At 37.1% G+C, this 16,098-nt stretch overlaps 1 protein-coding gene across 2 annotated transcripts in view; it reads right to left on the reverse strand.

Moving 5' to 3' along the window:
- Positions 1 to 16,098, reverse strand: part of Mfe2 (peroxisomal Multifunctional enzyme type 2) — a 668,623-nt gene that overhangs the window by 33,967 nt on the left and 618,558 nt on the right. For both annotated transcript variants that reach the window (XM_090390952.1, XM_090390951.1), the window contains exon 30: positions 6,234 to 6,364. In XM_090390952.1, the coding sequence (XP_090247078.1) occupies positions 6,234 to 6,364 (131 nt within the window). The remainder of the gene's footprint in view (positions 1 to 6,233; positions 6,365 to 16,098) is intronic.

A 16,098-nucleotide genomic window follows, 5' to 3' on the forward strand; every position in this document is an offset into this window, starting at 1 on the left:
AGTTGTAAGTCAGCAGTTAGAATTGAAGGAAGTACAGGAAGATGGTTTAATGTTAAATCTGGTGTGAGACAAGGATGTACATTATCCCCTCTGTTATTCATTATCTATATGGATCACATTATGAAGGAAAGTGGTATTAAACATGATATCAGAATTGGAGATGTTAATGTCAGCTCTTTGCTTTATGCGGATGATGTTATACTTCTAAATAAATCCGTTACAAGTCTGCAAGATTCTCTGACTAAATTGAATAACTGTTGTAACAGATATGGTATGAAGGTCAGCAATAAAAAGACAAAGACAATGAAAATAGGCAGAATCATTGAAAATGTCAACTGTGTTGTGAATGGAGAACCTGTGGAACAAGTAAAACATTTCAACTACTTAGGCACGATTTTTAGTGAAGATGGTAAATTAAATATAGAAATAGACAACAGAATAAGCAAAGCTGATATGGTGGAAAGTCAATTGAATAAATTCATATGGAATAAGAGAGAAATTAGTCAGAACACTAAATTAGCTGTATACAAGACAGTGTTCAAACCAGTTTTAACTTATGGATCTGAGAGCTGGGTCAGAAGTAAAACACGTGACCAAAGACTAGAGACTGCAGATATGAGAGTCCTGAGAATGATTAGAGGCATGAACAGATGGCATCAATGGCAATATCATATTAAAAACGAGGATATTAGGAAAGAACTTGATATGGTCAGCATCCAGGAATGCGTTAGCAGTGCTAATCTCAGGTGGTATGGTCACCTAAACAGAATGAGCGAGGAAAGATTAGCAAAACAAGTGTTCTCTGCCAGGTTGGCAGCAAAACGACCCAGAGGAAGACCAAGATATAGGTGGATTGATATGGTACAAAGTGCCTTAGACAATAGAAATATAAGATCTGATGATGTTAGAGTCTTGACAAGTAATAGACTGATTTGGAGAAAAATTGTAGATAGGAAGTTAGTAATGATGTAAATTTTTTCATGTAGTACTATCATATCCTGTACACCCCTTGAGGGTACATGGCAGGAATTTGATGATGATGATGATAGCGGCTACAAGGAGAGAAGAAAAATAGAATTTATATAGCTGCTGAGAGACAATTAAATGAAATAACATATAATGGAGGGGACACAAGGTTCGAGTGCTGGATCTGGTCATAACATCAGAGAAATTAGTAGTAACCAATCTATCTACATTCTTTGCTTGGGGAAAGTAATCATGTAGTCTTGACCTGGGAGATTTCCAGACATGCAAACATTTCTGTTAAGAAGGGATATATGTAGAATTACAAAGCAGATGATTAGGACAAGCTGATGGGTCAAACTTTCAAGCAATGCCATGGCTAAGAATTTAGAGGGTAGAGATGGTGGTGCATGGAAGGTGGTCAAGGAGTTCTGACAAAAGTAGTATTAGACTGTATACCTAGAGTTAGAAGGATAAACCAGGTAGGAGTTAGATGGATGAATATCACCATTAAGCAAGAGTTGCAGACAGAAAAAGTTGTGGAGGGAATATAAGGAAAAAGGTGATCAGCACATACCCAAGCAGTACAAGGCACAGAAAAGAAAAAGGAGAAATTACTATGGAAGGATGTTTTTAAAAAGAGCTGATGGTAGGGAGGTAACAAGAAGCAAATCAAATAGTTGAGTTACTGAGTTATCCCGATGGGAGAATAGAGGTTGAAGAATTGGAGATGTTTGGAATATTGCAGAATCTCAATGCAAATATGGAATTAGATGGCATATTGGCCTGCATATTATGAGAACATGTAAGGGAAATATCAGCTCCTCTGATCAGGCTGTTCAATTTAAGCTTTAGTACTGTGAAGATGCCATTAAAGTGGAAAGAGGACAAAATAGTCCCACTGTATAATGGAGGCTCCAATATGCAGTGGAGGAAGAATTCAGGACTTTATTCAGAAAGAATGATACTTTATAAGGAGCAACATGGTTTTGTAAAAGGCAAGTCTTGCTTTAGTAATGTGCTTACTTTTTATAATGAAGTGAGAACAGAGTTGGAAAAACTTTGCAAAGGCATTTTATAGGATTCCACATAGAACTTTGTTGCATAAACTGGAGCAAATGGGAATGGATAGGAATTTGGTGATTTAATTAGAGGTTTGCCGATGGACAGATATCAAAAGTGGTTTATGGAGGAGTCGAGTTCAGGAAAAGGCAGGTATACCTAGTGGTATATCACAAGGCTCAGTACTTGGTCCTCTATTTAATTTGTACAACAATAACACAGGAAATGATTTGATGGGGAATATTCAATTGTTTATTGATGATGCAAAACTGGAAAGAGCAAGAGTAAATGAAGGTGATGTGTGATATAGAGATCCTGCAGAATGACAAATAGACTGGCAGTATGGACAAAGATAAATGGTTGCTAGTTTAGCATGGCCAAATGTATAATGATGCACTTTGGGAAGAAGAGATCACAAGATGTGTACTATACTGATCAAAGTGAACTAGAAAATTGATGATGCCAGGGACTTGGAGTTATTGTGAACAGGAAGTTGAAGTTTAGAGAGCATACTGCAAAGGTAGCCAAAACAGCACGAGATTACATGGTTGTCAAAGAGCACACAGGGAAGTTATTGACAAAGCATTCACAACCACCGCTGACAACCCATTCACTACCCTCCAAGCAAAAAATCTAGTCCTAACACCCTGTATGTAGTATAGGCCACACCAGTACTACTGCATACAAATCCATACTCTTTTTCAGGTTATCTTGGAAGTATAGAAATATACTACAAGCTGTACCGTTTCTGAAGGTAGTGGGATATTAGTTCACCATTACTATGGCAACATGAAGCGAGTTGTGTTTATAACAAGCAAATGCATAGAAAATCCTCTAAAAGCCATCATTGGAGCCATCACCACTGAATCACCATTCTATGTATAACATTACATTATGATTGCTAATGTGAAATTGCATGGCCAAGATGACTCTATATGACTGTGTGCCTTTGGATTTTCTGGAATTAACTGATAGGCTGTAACAAAGTAGATGTCATATAGTTTATTATAAACTGTCTTAAGATAAGCAGTGATTATTTACGTTATGAAGTGAACTTCACTTGTCACAACACGCACATTTCCGAACATGATATTTTATTACAATAATATATACATAAACACTCTTATCCATTCATTAATTTAATGAGGAAGCTCCTCTCAGGCTGTGGATAGTATCATCAGATTGTGCATCTTCACTAAATAAAGATTCAGAGCTGTCATCTACTGTTAAACACACGTTTTCTACCACCTCATCTATCATTCCATCAAGGGCCCAGAATTTTTCTTCAATAACATGGGTTATGCAACTTTTCCATGTGCACTCAGTAATTTTTGAAATCCTTCCATGACCAGTCTTTCGACATCTGAAATTTTGAAAGTTGTATTTTTAGCTGCAACATGCCCCTTAATTTGTGTCCAGATGAGTTCTATGGGTTAAGTTCACAATGGTATGGTGGAAGACGAATAACTGTGTCCTTTCTGTTCGCCAACTGTCAATGTAATATTTTTGGAAACTGACTCTTGACATTTTGCCACCAAGTTCAATAGTTCTGTTTTCACCATATCAGAAGTAAAACCGATTCCTTTTTCCTTCAGCCACTTTTGAATGTCTTTTTTGCATGTAGCCTTAGATGGCACATTTTCCAGTCAGACAGAATGGTAAGGAGCATTGCCCATTAAATAACACCATTAGACTCAATGTTTAGAAAAACGTGTTCGTGAACCAATGTTCATAGTGCTTTCCATCCATTTCCTTATGATAATCACCTTGTGATTTCTGTGCTCGTAAAATTTCATGGGTCCCCTGGTACAAATCCATTTTGCTTCCAGCATTCATGATGATTATACGAGATCATTTTCCACTCAGTGCTTTCAGGACTGTTGTTGAGCCCAACAAAAATGCTTGATGAGCACTTTTTACTGTCGTGTCCTGGAGAACTTTAGTGCAGGTGTTCACCCAGGTTTCATCTGTATAATAAATCTTTCGTCCCTCGTGATGATATTTCCTCACAGAACACAAATACTGGTTACACCATAAAATTATATCTTATCCTTTCAAGTAATGCTGATGATTACTTTCTTGTGGTACAAACAAAACCAAGGTCCTTTAACAACAGGTAAGTTGTTAATGAAATGTGAGGGAGATCATCATTGTTTACAGCAGTAATTACCTTATATATCATAAGAATTTTGCTATTTTGGAAGAAATCGTGCACTTTCTGATGAATTGCTGACAGTGTAAAGTCATCGTATTTCACCGAGCGTGTGCGTAGTCCTATGGTGCTACGCCTCTTCTTCCCCAGCGTACGCAGTTATCCCATTGTGATCAGTTCTGCTGTTTGCTTCATGATATTGCCCACTTTCATCAGGATTTCTTGTCTGTAAATCAGCATAAACATTTAGTATGATGCACTTTTTGAAGCTTCTCAGAGGTGGTGGTGGCTTTTGTATTCCCACCATGAGTGGAAATACAAGACCCAACACCACCAGTCATCTCCGCCTTTAGGGTAAAGTCGGCGGTCGTCGAAGACCACGTGATAGATAATTGCATTTTCCAAAAAAAAGTTCCCTGTAACAATTTAAGGTGTGAAACATAATTCTAGCATCAGCAAGTAAGAAAGTAGTAAAATAATTATATACAAAGTACCACATGATGTGATAATGTAAAAAATTTAAGATACTATTTTATGCAGCATAAGCCTGTAGTACGAATTGTAAGAAAAGCTAATCCAGAGGCAAAAAAGACAAAGACTGTCATTTGGCAGGTGTATGAAATGCTCTCTACAAGAATAGATTAAAGGTTTGTGGGCTTCAGATACTAGATGACAGGCAGAAAAGAGACACAACAAAAACACATAAATATACTTTAATAATATATTATAGGACTAATGCTGATGACTTTTTTTTTTTTTTTTTTTCTAAACATGGCAGAAAGGAGAAAACAAGGGATCAGCTATAGATAACAGTGTGATTAGCAAGGGTATTAAGACTAGATTTTTTGCTTGGAGGATGGTGAATGGGTTATCAGAGGTGATTGTAAATGCTTCTTCAGTGAATGTATTTAAGGATATATATCTGCTTAAAAAAAATGCTAACACTTTTTATCCCTATAGTTTATTCCCAACCCTATGCCCACGGGCACCATGGCGCCCATCAACGAATTTGTGTGTGCCCGCCACTGTTCAACCGTGTGCCGTATAGTTTGAAATAATCATGCAACAATTCATGACATGCTATATGACACATGGCGAGTATTAAACGCATACAATGTAAAGTAGACGCGCATTCGAAGTTGTTCATTCCAGTTTAAGAACTGGAATATCATCATATTCTCCTAATTATGAAGCACTGGCCAATGAAATTCTATGCCAAAGATCACTTACACACACACACACACACACATATATATATATATATATATATTTAAATTTTTATATAATGTAAACTTTGTATGTATTCATTTAACAGACGAATTCAAAAAATTTGCTTGAAAAAATAGATGGTGCCCGTTGCCCTACCGGTATTTTAGAATGTGCTCTAGGAAACAAAAAGGTTGGGAACCCCTGCCCTATAGGGAGTAAGTGAGGCTGTTTTAGCCCTATCCAACTTTTGGAGATTGAGGAGAAGTTCAATCTCTGCAAGTAGCCAATCAGAGATAGCTGGCCCAAGACTATCACCAATTTTAAATGCCAACTGTTGAAGAGATGGAAGACAAGTGGCACGTGAGAAACTGCCCACTCAAAAACCTTGATTACCAAAACTGTTTGAATGCCTCACATTCTCTCCTGCCTAAGCTCGTCTAATAAAGTATATTTGAACTATATGTCTTGTTTTCTACATTAGCTTTATCTTTTAAAGCTAATTCCCACACAGGGTATTCATATTCCTTATGTTGGAATATGAACATTCCTCTCAAAGAATGAGAAGAGCCAATTATACGAAAGTATTTTCATGTGTTGCATTTTCATCAATTGCCCCCTAAATTAATATTAGTTACTTAAAAAAGGCTAATGAAATTGGTAATTCAGTGGTCAAGCATCTGTAATTTCTGTCTACATAGAAATATTCAAGCTTATCATAAGTATTATTATTAATAATAATAAAGTGTCTTCACTAGTTGCCTACATATTTCTACCTAGATAAGGAAAGCATTAAACAAAAATGACATATTTGGCTATTCAAAACGGCTGAAATAGAAAGAAACAATACCTGTGGACCAAAAATCTTTTCAGTTATTAAATCAGCAAAGTCATCATCATCCATTGTTAAGATACAGCATGGCTTATCTCCTTTACATGGTCCTCTGTATAACAATCCTTTATCCTTTTTTAAATCTAATGCTAAGGAAAACAGATTAAAATTATTATAATAAAAGAAAATGACAACTGATTTTCTGCATTAACTTAAATGGCCAAAGCAGGTTATTAATGAATAATCTCTAATTCAATAAGGCAAAGTTTTATACCATCAACTCTTACTGGAGAGAACATAAGAATAGTTTCTTAGCATAGTTTGCTTTAACAAATTTTCTTTTGCATAATACTGTACCTCAGACAAACTTCCTTGCAGCTAGTTATAACAGTGTTTGCTACCTAGTCTAGCCATAAATATTGGTACAACTCTAACAGAGCATAAGCTTTTAATCTATCACTAAATTATTTACAGTAGCATGCACATCCAACAGAAACACTGCCAGTGCTTACTTCAAATCCAACTTCAGGTTGGAGATGCTGGGATGTCGTTTCTTGCAAGCTACTTTTTCAAGCTCCAACCACAATTTGCAGTTCAATAGATTCAAGATTGAGACTTCCAGCAGCCAATCAGGTCAGTCATGTTTGCCTACCATGAAAACACAAGGTGTTGTTCAGGTGCTGTACTACCACAGGTTCAAGCATGATGTTTTGATACACTTTGGCAGAAGCTTTGACTCCTTTCTTGCAGAAATGCAACTTAGGGAACCCCGATACTCCCCCCCCCCTTTTTTTTTTCACCAAACCATCACTGATGCAGGAAGATGACCTCTCTGAATTCTGGATGCTATGCAACCATCCAGGGTGTATACCCAATCATTTTGACAGTTAAATGACCCTTCAATGAAAATCTTCTCATCCGTGAAGAGGATATCTTTGTGTCTGCTTGTCGATGATATGCTCTTACCCCAGGTCATCATTTAGTACACACGGCATCATTCTCTGTGTTCTCACAGGATTACAGCAGAGGCACACCTTCACAGCTCTCATAAGTTGTTATGTCTTAACGCAGAATGGTCAATCTGTTCTTTGGCAGTGAGATATGTCTTCTGTATTGTTATAATGATTATTAGCCTGATATACTGTACCGATGCTGAGTGTTTTTAATGTGTTGAATATATCAGGTGGCTGCATTCCAATCTTGTAAAGTGCTATTAGCTACACAGTTTTCATAATCTTCCCAATGCTGTTAACCCATACAGCTAGACAACTTTCATTCTATCTTTATGATAAAGATGTGAATATTGGCTGCTAAGAAAGATATCACTTCTCTTTATAAGGCACTGATATGTCTACATCTAGATTACTATGCTCAGATTTGGTCATCTGGGTTTCTTGGGGATGAGAAAGTAGTGGAGACGATCTAGAGGTGAGTGACCATAACAATGTGTGGACTGTGAAATGCTCTCTATGGTATATTGAGAGTTTCTTGGTTGTAAAAATTGATTGATAAGCAAAAAAGAGGAGATATGATGAAAATATCAAGGGGTCATTCGTAGCAGTTGAGTAAGTACGAGATTAGCAAGGGTGTGGTGACTAGATTTTTTGCTTTGAGATAGTGAATGAATGGAATGAATCGGGTCTCCTACAATGAGTTTTCAGATTCCATGGAGGTGCCCACATAATAATAAAGCTTTCACACTTCCACATATGAGCATTTCTCGTTGAATATTATCTATTCCAGCTATTTTTTCATAATTCATTTTTCTGATGGTTTTGCCTAAAGTATTGATTGTGTGTATGTGTAGTGCTAATTGCATTTCTCTTGAATATTTTTAACAATTTTTCTTGCTTCTTTTTCTTCAGCTATCTTTCAAATTAATTATTCTTTCACAGCTTCTCTCTATTTCAGCTTTTTCAATCGTCTCCAGAACATTTTTGCCACCTTCCTGATATTCATCTTCCATATTTTTACCAGTCTTCCCATGACTTTTGTTTAGTTACTTTTTGATGACATTGGTTTCTTACATTTTATGAATTGCTTTTTAACATGAATTTTCTCAGAGCATATGCTCACTTACTTGCTAAGACCTTTTTTTTTTTTTTTTTTTTGGCAAAATGGCTGTCTCTAACTTCTGTCAACCATGGAGTTCTGATTCTAATATTCTTCCAACATGCATGTATATCATGAATTTCTAGCTGACTCAATGTGCTTTCAGGAAAACATAATACAGATTGCACTTTTATTGGCATAAAATTTTTGCCTAGTATATCACTTCAGTGACTTTCAAATTAAACAACAATAAAAACAACAAGAAACCAATGAAAACACATGAAATGAATGGACATGATGTAGAGTGTCATTGTCAAAATATATTAATATTCTAGTAAAAATAATTTCCAAGAGATTAAAAAAATAATAAATATATCATTAAAATAAAAATTAAATTAGTTCTGGAACTTGTGAAAAAGAATTTCCCATAAGAGAGATAATTTAAGCCCAACACTTCTCTTTAGATTTAATCAATGTAGCAAGGTTTCATAACCTTCTTTGTATAGATGTTCTAAGAGATTATTACTTTTATGGAGATCCTTAATTTTCTTCCAAAGGATTCAAAGTCTGGTGGAGATAGAGAGTTCCACAAGTCCCGAATGTTTTGGCTCATGGAACTTAACGTAGTCTAAATGTTCATCACAATGAATGGCCATCGACCTGTTTGGCTAAAATACTATAATCCACACTGCCAAAGAATCTGATAGACTCCAAGATGGACCAAAGGCAAGACATTCTGTATTAAGTTTTACTAATTAACATGTCATACATTCCAATTCGTCAAGTTATTCAGTATATTTTTTTCTGAATGTTGCTGAGTTGCCAAGTTTTGATTCTTGTTTTCGAACTCTTTCACTACTGAAAGCTTCTCGACTGATTCTTTTTAAATTTTCTTATTCACTTGCCACTATAATATTAAATTTTGTCCCACTAAAAACTAAAAGGTGATCATGTCCGATTGGATATGATCACCATTTTGATTTAATTTAACCAAACATTTATTCTTGTGTCACAAACTAGCATGAAGATATCGCTATCAACAATAACACAGTCATTGAAACTTTTTATTGAGACTATTTCTTGTTTTCTCTCCATGTAAATTTGTGCACATCTTTGTTGGAATATGGTGTTAGTAATGACTAATCCATGTCCTGAACAGAAATCCAGCAGAAACTTATTGTCAGCATTGCTGTTTTCTCCAAATTTCCCCCTAACACATTTTTTATCTCATGTTCCTATCCTGCTCAGCTGTTTAGATTTCCAAAAAGGACCAACTTTTTTTTCCTTTTTTCCTTTGTCAGCTGTCTTTTCTACTGACTTGAACAATTCCTCCACGTTTTTAGTAAAACTTTCTGTGCAACCAAAGGCAAAAATGCACCATTATTTTGATGTTTGTTTTCCCCCCACATCACTTGATATTACCTGTTATTCAGTAAGATTATACTCATGTTTAGGGTAGAATACTAAATGTGAGGACACTTGTTTTTTTTCCTTATAATTTTTTTGTCCTCTTTGTTTTCGAAACACCATTTATGTCAACATGTTATTCTCTAACTCTTCTGTGAGTTCTACATCTTTCTATTAATGCTTCTTACTTTTGCAGTGTCAACTCTGAATTTTGCTGATGCTGAATTGGAGTTTGTTCTGGTAACTGACTTTGCATTGTCCACCCTGGTTCTATGATGAAAACAGTGGGAAGAGAGGGCTCTTGTTTAATCTAGCTATGCCGCAGATAGCATAAATCATGTTACCATAAATTTGTTTTGATTTAAGACAATCAGAATACTGTTGGCTAAATTCCAGATTGCTAGCTCATCCTTGTTTGTTCAGTATTGAAGTATACATACTCACTATCATGGTGCACCATGCAAAGGTAAGGACCAGACATTAGGTCAGAAGCCATAGTTAGTTCTCTGCATTCCATGGAAGTCTCTATGGAGTTTTTTTTTTTTTTTTACCTATTTGACCCCTCCATTTTGACTCCTCATTATGACCTATAAGCAACTTCTTTATCAAAGACATCAACAAAAAAAAGGATATGCCAACAAGATTACAAGAAAAACATTCAGTAGGAGTGAGAAGGCCTATAAATTTTGCTAAATAAATGTTTGGTTTAACAACAGGCATGAAGTGTACAGAATTTTTAAAATAACCTTCATGGCTTTCCATTAACAATTTTCTTTTAACTTGATAACTATATCAAGTGTTAGGTCTCCAACAACAGGCATTCTGAAAAATAATGCCTGCATGCCCACAACATTTGAAATGTGAATGGCCTATGTATTATCTAGAATTGTTTTTGTTCCTTCACCTCTTGGTATCGCGCATGTAATGGATTTTTTTTTTTTTTTTTTTTTTTTTTTTTACACAGTTATCGAAGTATATAAAAGAGCATGTAGTAATTGAAATTTTGATGCACAAGAATGTACCATTGGAATTCATCGCCAATTGCAAGGCTTTTATGGTGAAGTAAATATTGATGGTAGTATAGTAAATCATCAGCATGAAAAACAAGAAACAGCAATGGCAGAGTTGACATTAATGATTGATCACATAATGGATAACCAAAATATACAACATGATTTTCCATAAGCAGAAACTGAGCAGTGATTAAGTATGGCATTTTCCTTATTTGATTCCATTACAATTTATTTATTTTTTGTTCTGTAGCTCATACATAGTCATTATTCTTGGTGACAGGTTGTCTTCGGGAGGTTTTGTCTAGTTTAAAAAATACAGGCTATATCAAAACTGCAGGCAAGGCCATGGAATGTGAATGGCCTATGTTTATCTAGAATTGTTTTTGTTCCTTCACCTCTTTACAATAGTTTAACATTGTAGTGGATACCTACTCTATTTGAAATACAAAGGTGTCAGCAGAGAGTGTCTTAGGTGGTAGGACAAACATAGGCTATTCACATTGCAAATGTGTGCAAGTAGGTGTTATTTTCAGAATGCCTGTTGTAGAATGTTAGAGTTATGATCACAGCTATGGCACAAATGCCCTTCTGTGCAACCAAAGGCACAAATGCCATTATTTTGATGTTTCTTTGATGGTACAATACAGGTTAATAAATGAAAGATCAATTGTTGTTGTTGTGGCTCTAAGTGACATTATTAGTGAGGATATCTAGTTTCCTTGGAAACACTGGAAATAACGTAGAGAAAGTTCCTCTTGCAGTATGATATTTCTGATTAACAGAATACCTAATACAATCCAAACCCACCACTCCTACCCTCCTATCTTTGGACTATAGCAAATCTATAACCAACCCACATGTCTCAGATACATCTGAAATGATTGAAAGTCTTAAAGGACCATTATGTTTTGTCTTCAGATACCAAGAAAAAATTAACATCCTATCCACATTCCAAATGTTAAGATACAAACCTTAGCTCTTCCAGAGTTTACCAGGTATTTTGCAGTTGTAGACTTGCTTATTAAGGGCAGACTGGTAGGAGGACCAATATCTGGACAGATATTGGTCACACAAAAATTACAATCAGTACCAGATATGGCTACTCAACATTTCACTAACTATACCATGGACACTTGTCAGAGGATGCACTGGAATAAAGCCACTTTACTAAAGAGAAAAAAAACAGAAATTTGATACCTTACCATAAACCATCCTCTGCATTAACATGTTGGTATTTCACCAGACATTGAAGGTCATCTGCAAACTAGGGTGGTGGATGACCTTCATTGCCAAGCGAAACACCACCACCAACTGCTCTATTTGAGGCCTGACGTGGCAAATGCCATTTTTGATTGATACTCTTCAAGGTTATGCCAAGCATATAGTATGGTAAAAAAAAAAAAAATACTGAACTTCAACACACGTTTACTCCCTAACATATTAGACTGGCAGGAGGACCAATATCTGGACAGATATTGGTCACACAAAAATTACAATCAGTACCAGATATGGCTACTCAACGTTTCACTAACTATACCATGGACACTTGTCAGAGGATGCACTGGAATAAAGCCACTTTACTAAAGAGAAAAAAAACAGAAATTTGATACCTTACCATAAACCATCCTCTGCATTAACATGTTGGTATTTCACCAGACATTGAAGGTCATCTGCAAACTAGGGTGGTGGATGACCTTCATTGCCAAGCGAAACACCACCACCAACTGCTCTATTAGAGGCCTGACGTGGCAAATGCCATTTTTGATTGATACTCTTCAAGGTTATGCCAAGCATATAGTATGGTAAAAAAAAAAAAAAATACTGAACTTCAACACACGTTTACTCCCTAACATATATCATTGTAAGTTATTCACAGCCTGGCGGCCTGTTACGGAGCTATCTTAGCCCTTCTAAGCAGTACCCGTACCGAGGATAAGGTAGCTAGCCCTATGCCTCCCAGCGTGTCCTATGTACTAGTGTTCACGGGACCGATTTGCCCGCTTGCAGAAAGAAAAACCCTGCAGTCCACACCCAAGACAGGCTACCTTGGTTATGTCTGAGAAAGATCTTTAAGCTTCTCACATCGACGACGGGAATCGAACTCAGGACACTCCTTTCCCAGGCATATAGTTGCAATGCATATAGCCACTTGGATAACTGCGCGGACATAACACTACTGAATAACTTATTCACTTATTCAGTAGTGTATCTGGTCACCAGTTAGTGTATGTGTGCGAACCTGTCAGTAAGAAGTCAGGAGGCTTCCAGGTCAACTGGTGCATAATCCTGCTGCCACATATTCTGCAAGGTTGTGCCCAGAGAGAGAGAGAGAGAGAGAGAGAGAGAGACTGATAGCACTTATGCAGGAGGCACTGTTGAGGCCATGTCATAGCATAGAGAATCGATACTGTTGTCATGTCCAAGAGTCAATCTCCTCTCGAGTATTAAATTATTTAAGGAATTTACAACGTATACTGAAATATTAATTAAAAGAAAATTTAATAAATACTTCCTATATTTCGGCAATGTCACATTGCTATCTTCATGGGACCATACAAATATGGTACATGCACTCAGGCACTACAATAAAGAAAATGAGGCAGACGACAAGAAACTACTCTTGTTTCTAAAGTCCTAATGGTGTCCCTTCCTTAGCAGGCTATATTGGGTTGTCTTGGCCGTTACGCTGATGTTCTCATGATATAAGTCTCCCAAATTTGGGGCAGTCTCATGCACCCAAATTCGTTGAGGTTTGGAATATTTTTTCAGAGCTGAGGCTGATTCTATGAATAATCTTTCGTACTTGAACTCGCTGTGGTGTATTACCTTGGCTTTCTTCCAACGTATTCTGTGGCAGGGTATCCAGAGCATGTCTACCAAAGACCAACCACTTCCCCTAGACCTACCTGGGGTATAATAGGTCCCTTGCAGCTGTAAATTATCCTACTTTGGCCAATCAGGCAGGACAGCGAATATCAGGACTTCAGAACTACATCCGGTTTCACCAGTATAGCCACTCTAGAATTGCAGACCATGCTCCAGATACCCACCACAGAATACGTTGGAAGAAAGCCAAAGTAACACTGCAGCAAGTTCAAGTATACGAAAAATTATTCATAGAATCAGCCTCAGCTCTAGAAAACGTTCCAAACCTCAACAAATTTCGGAGACTTACATCATGAGAACATCAGCCCAACAGCCAAGACAACCCAATATAGTCAGCTAGGGGACACCATTAGGACTTTAGGAACAATAGTAGTTTCTTATCTGCCTCATTTGCTTTTTGTAGTGCCTGCGTGCACGTGCCATATTTGTATGTTCCCATGAAGTGTTCCAATGTGATGTCGAAATATAGGAAGCATCTATTAAATTTTCTTTTAATTAATATTCCAGCATACGTTGTAAAATCCTTAAATAATTTAATAGTGATGTGTTGCCAACATATAAGTCTTTCTACAAGAATTACTATCATCCACGGAGATTCCATCATATGCAAGGCCAAACAATACGGCAAAATCAAGTTGAAGATATCTAGACAACTAAATCATCTGACCTGTCTAAAACGGTGCCGTGAGAACGAGGTAATCCCCAAATTGTGTTAAATTTAAGCACCGTTTCTCTTCACAGAAGGCTCTCCGGATTTATAACCATGCAAGCTTCGTCCTACTATGAGAACAAATTACCGCGACGCACGGTCTCCTAGCTGATGAAAATAAAGCTTTATGGGTGCTAGAGGAGGAGCTTTAAAAATGCTGAACCACAACCTTTGGACGATTCTCTATGACGTCTCATGCGCTTCGGCAATAAAAGAATTTGATAAGATATGTAGTCGGCACATCAAGAAATTTCATAACTTGAAAAAGAACTACCTCCATACTACAGCAACCACTCAACACTGTAGTCAACCGCTCTTCCGTGGTTTTGAAGCCTGAAGCACTCATCACTCTTGCACGTGACCACAATTTCGCCTTATCTCCAAAAAGAATACCTGCTGAAGAAATAATGATTCAAATAGAACGTGGTATCCGCAACCTTCCAAACCATATCACCAACAATGTCAGACTGGATGTAGCCGGTGTTCTCACCAAAGCAAGACCACCAAAAACCAACATATCCAAAGATGAATATAAAGCTCTACTAGAAATAAAGAAAAACAAGGAAATAGTAATCATCAAAGTGGATAAGGGAAGCGGCACTGTGGTTCTCAACCAAAAGGACTACACAGGTAAGCTTAATGCTTTATTATTAGATCGGGCTACTTATCGCCTTATTGAATATAATCCTACCAGCTCTCAAATTAGAACACTCCACAGGCTCCTTAAGAAGGTCACTCTTGGCCTGTGGAAGTTACCAACAAACTAAAACCTTATAACTCTAGACACCCCCCCCCCCCGATTATATGGACTTCCAAAAATACATAAAATAAATGTGCCATTACATCCCATAGGGGATGGCACTGATTCCAACACATATAAATTAGCCAAAGCACTCACACACTATACTAGCAACACACCATCACACATAAAAAACTCAGCCCACTTCAAAACCAGTATAGAAAACCTCTCACTCCAACGCACTGACATAATGGTCAGTTTTGACGTCTCCTCCCTATTCACAAATGTCCCACTCAAGGAAACCTCAGAGCTCATACAAGTCAAATTTCCTCCCGATATCTCAGTTCACAATGAACTCAGGCTATTTCGTTTGGCAAGGATAATTCTACAAACAGAGGGGACATCCATGGGTTCACCGCTTTCCCCACCCTTGGCCAACTTCTTTATGGAGACTTTTGAAGAGAAAGCCTTAAACTCTGCCCCACAAAAACTAAGGGTTTTTGTGGGGCAGAGAACAAAAAGAATACCTGCCGAGGAAATAATGATTTAAATAGAACGTGGTATCTGCAACCTTCCAAACCATATCGCCAACAATGTCAGACTGGATGTAGCCAGTGTTCTCACCAAAGCAAGATCACCAAAAACCAACATATCCAAAGATGAATATAAAGCTCTATTAGAAATAAAGAAAAACAAGGAAATAGTAATCATCAAAGTGGATAAGGGAAGAGGCAGTGTGGTTCTCAACCAAAAGGACTACATAGGTAAGCTTAATGCTTTATTATTAGATCGGGCTACCTAGGGGACAGTCATGGGTTCACTGCTTTCCCCACCCTTGGCCAACTTCTTTATGGAGACTTTTGAAGAGAAAGCCTTAAACTCTGCCCCACAAAAATCCACTATTTGGCCTCGTTACGTGGATGATGTGTTCGCTATTTGGCCACGTGGCTCAGATACAATCCACTCCTTCTTAACACACTTAAACAACCAAAACCCCAGAATCCTGTTCACCCTGGAAAAACAGAAAAACAACAGCCACCCTTTCCTAGACACTCTAATCACTCACCAACCTGATGG

The sequence above is a fragment of the Typopeltis vanoorti genome, chromosome 3 (genome assembly GCF_054136105.1).
Source record: "Typopeltis vanoorti isolate ZY-2024b chromosome 3, IOZ_Tvanoo_1.0, whole genome shotgun sequence".
Classification (NCBI taxonomy): domain Eukaryota; kingdom Metazoa; phylum Arthropoda; class Arachnida; order Uropygi; family Thelyphonidae; genus Typopeltis; species Typopeltis vanoorti.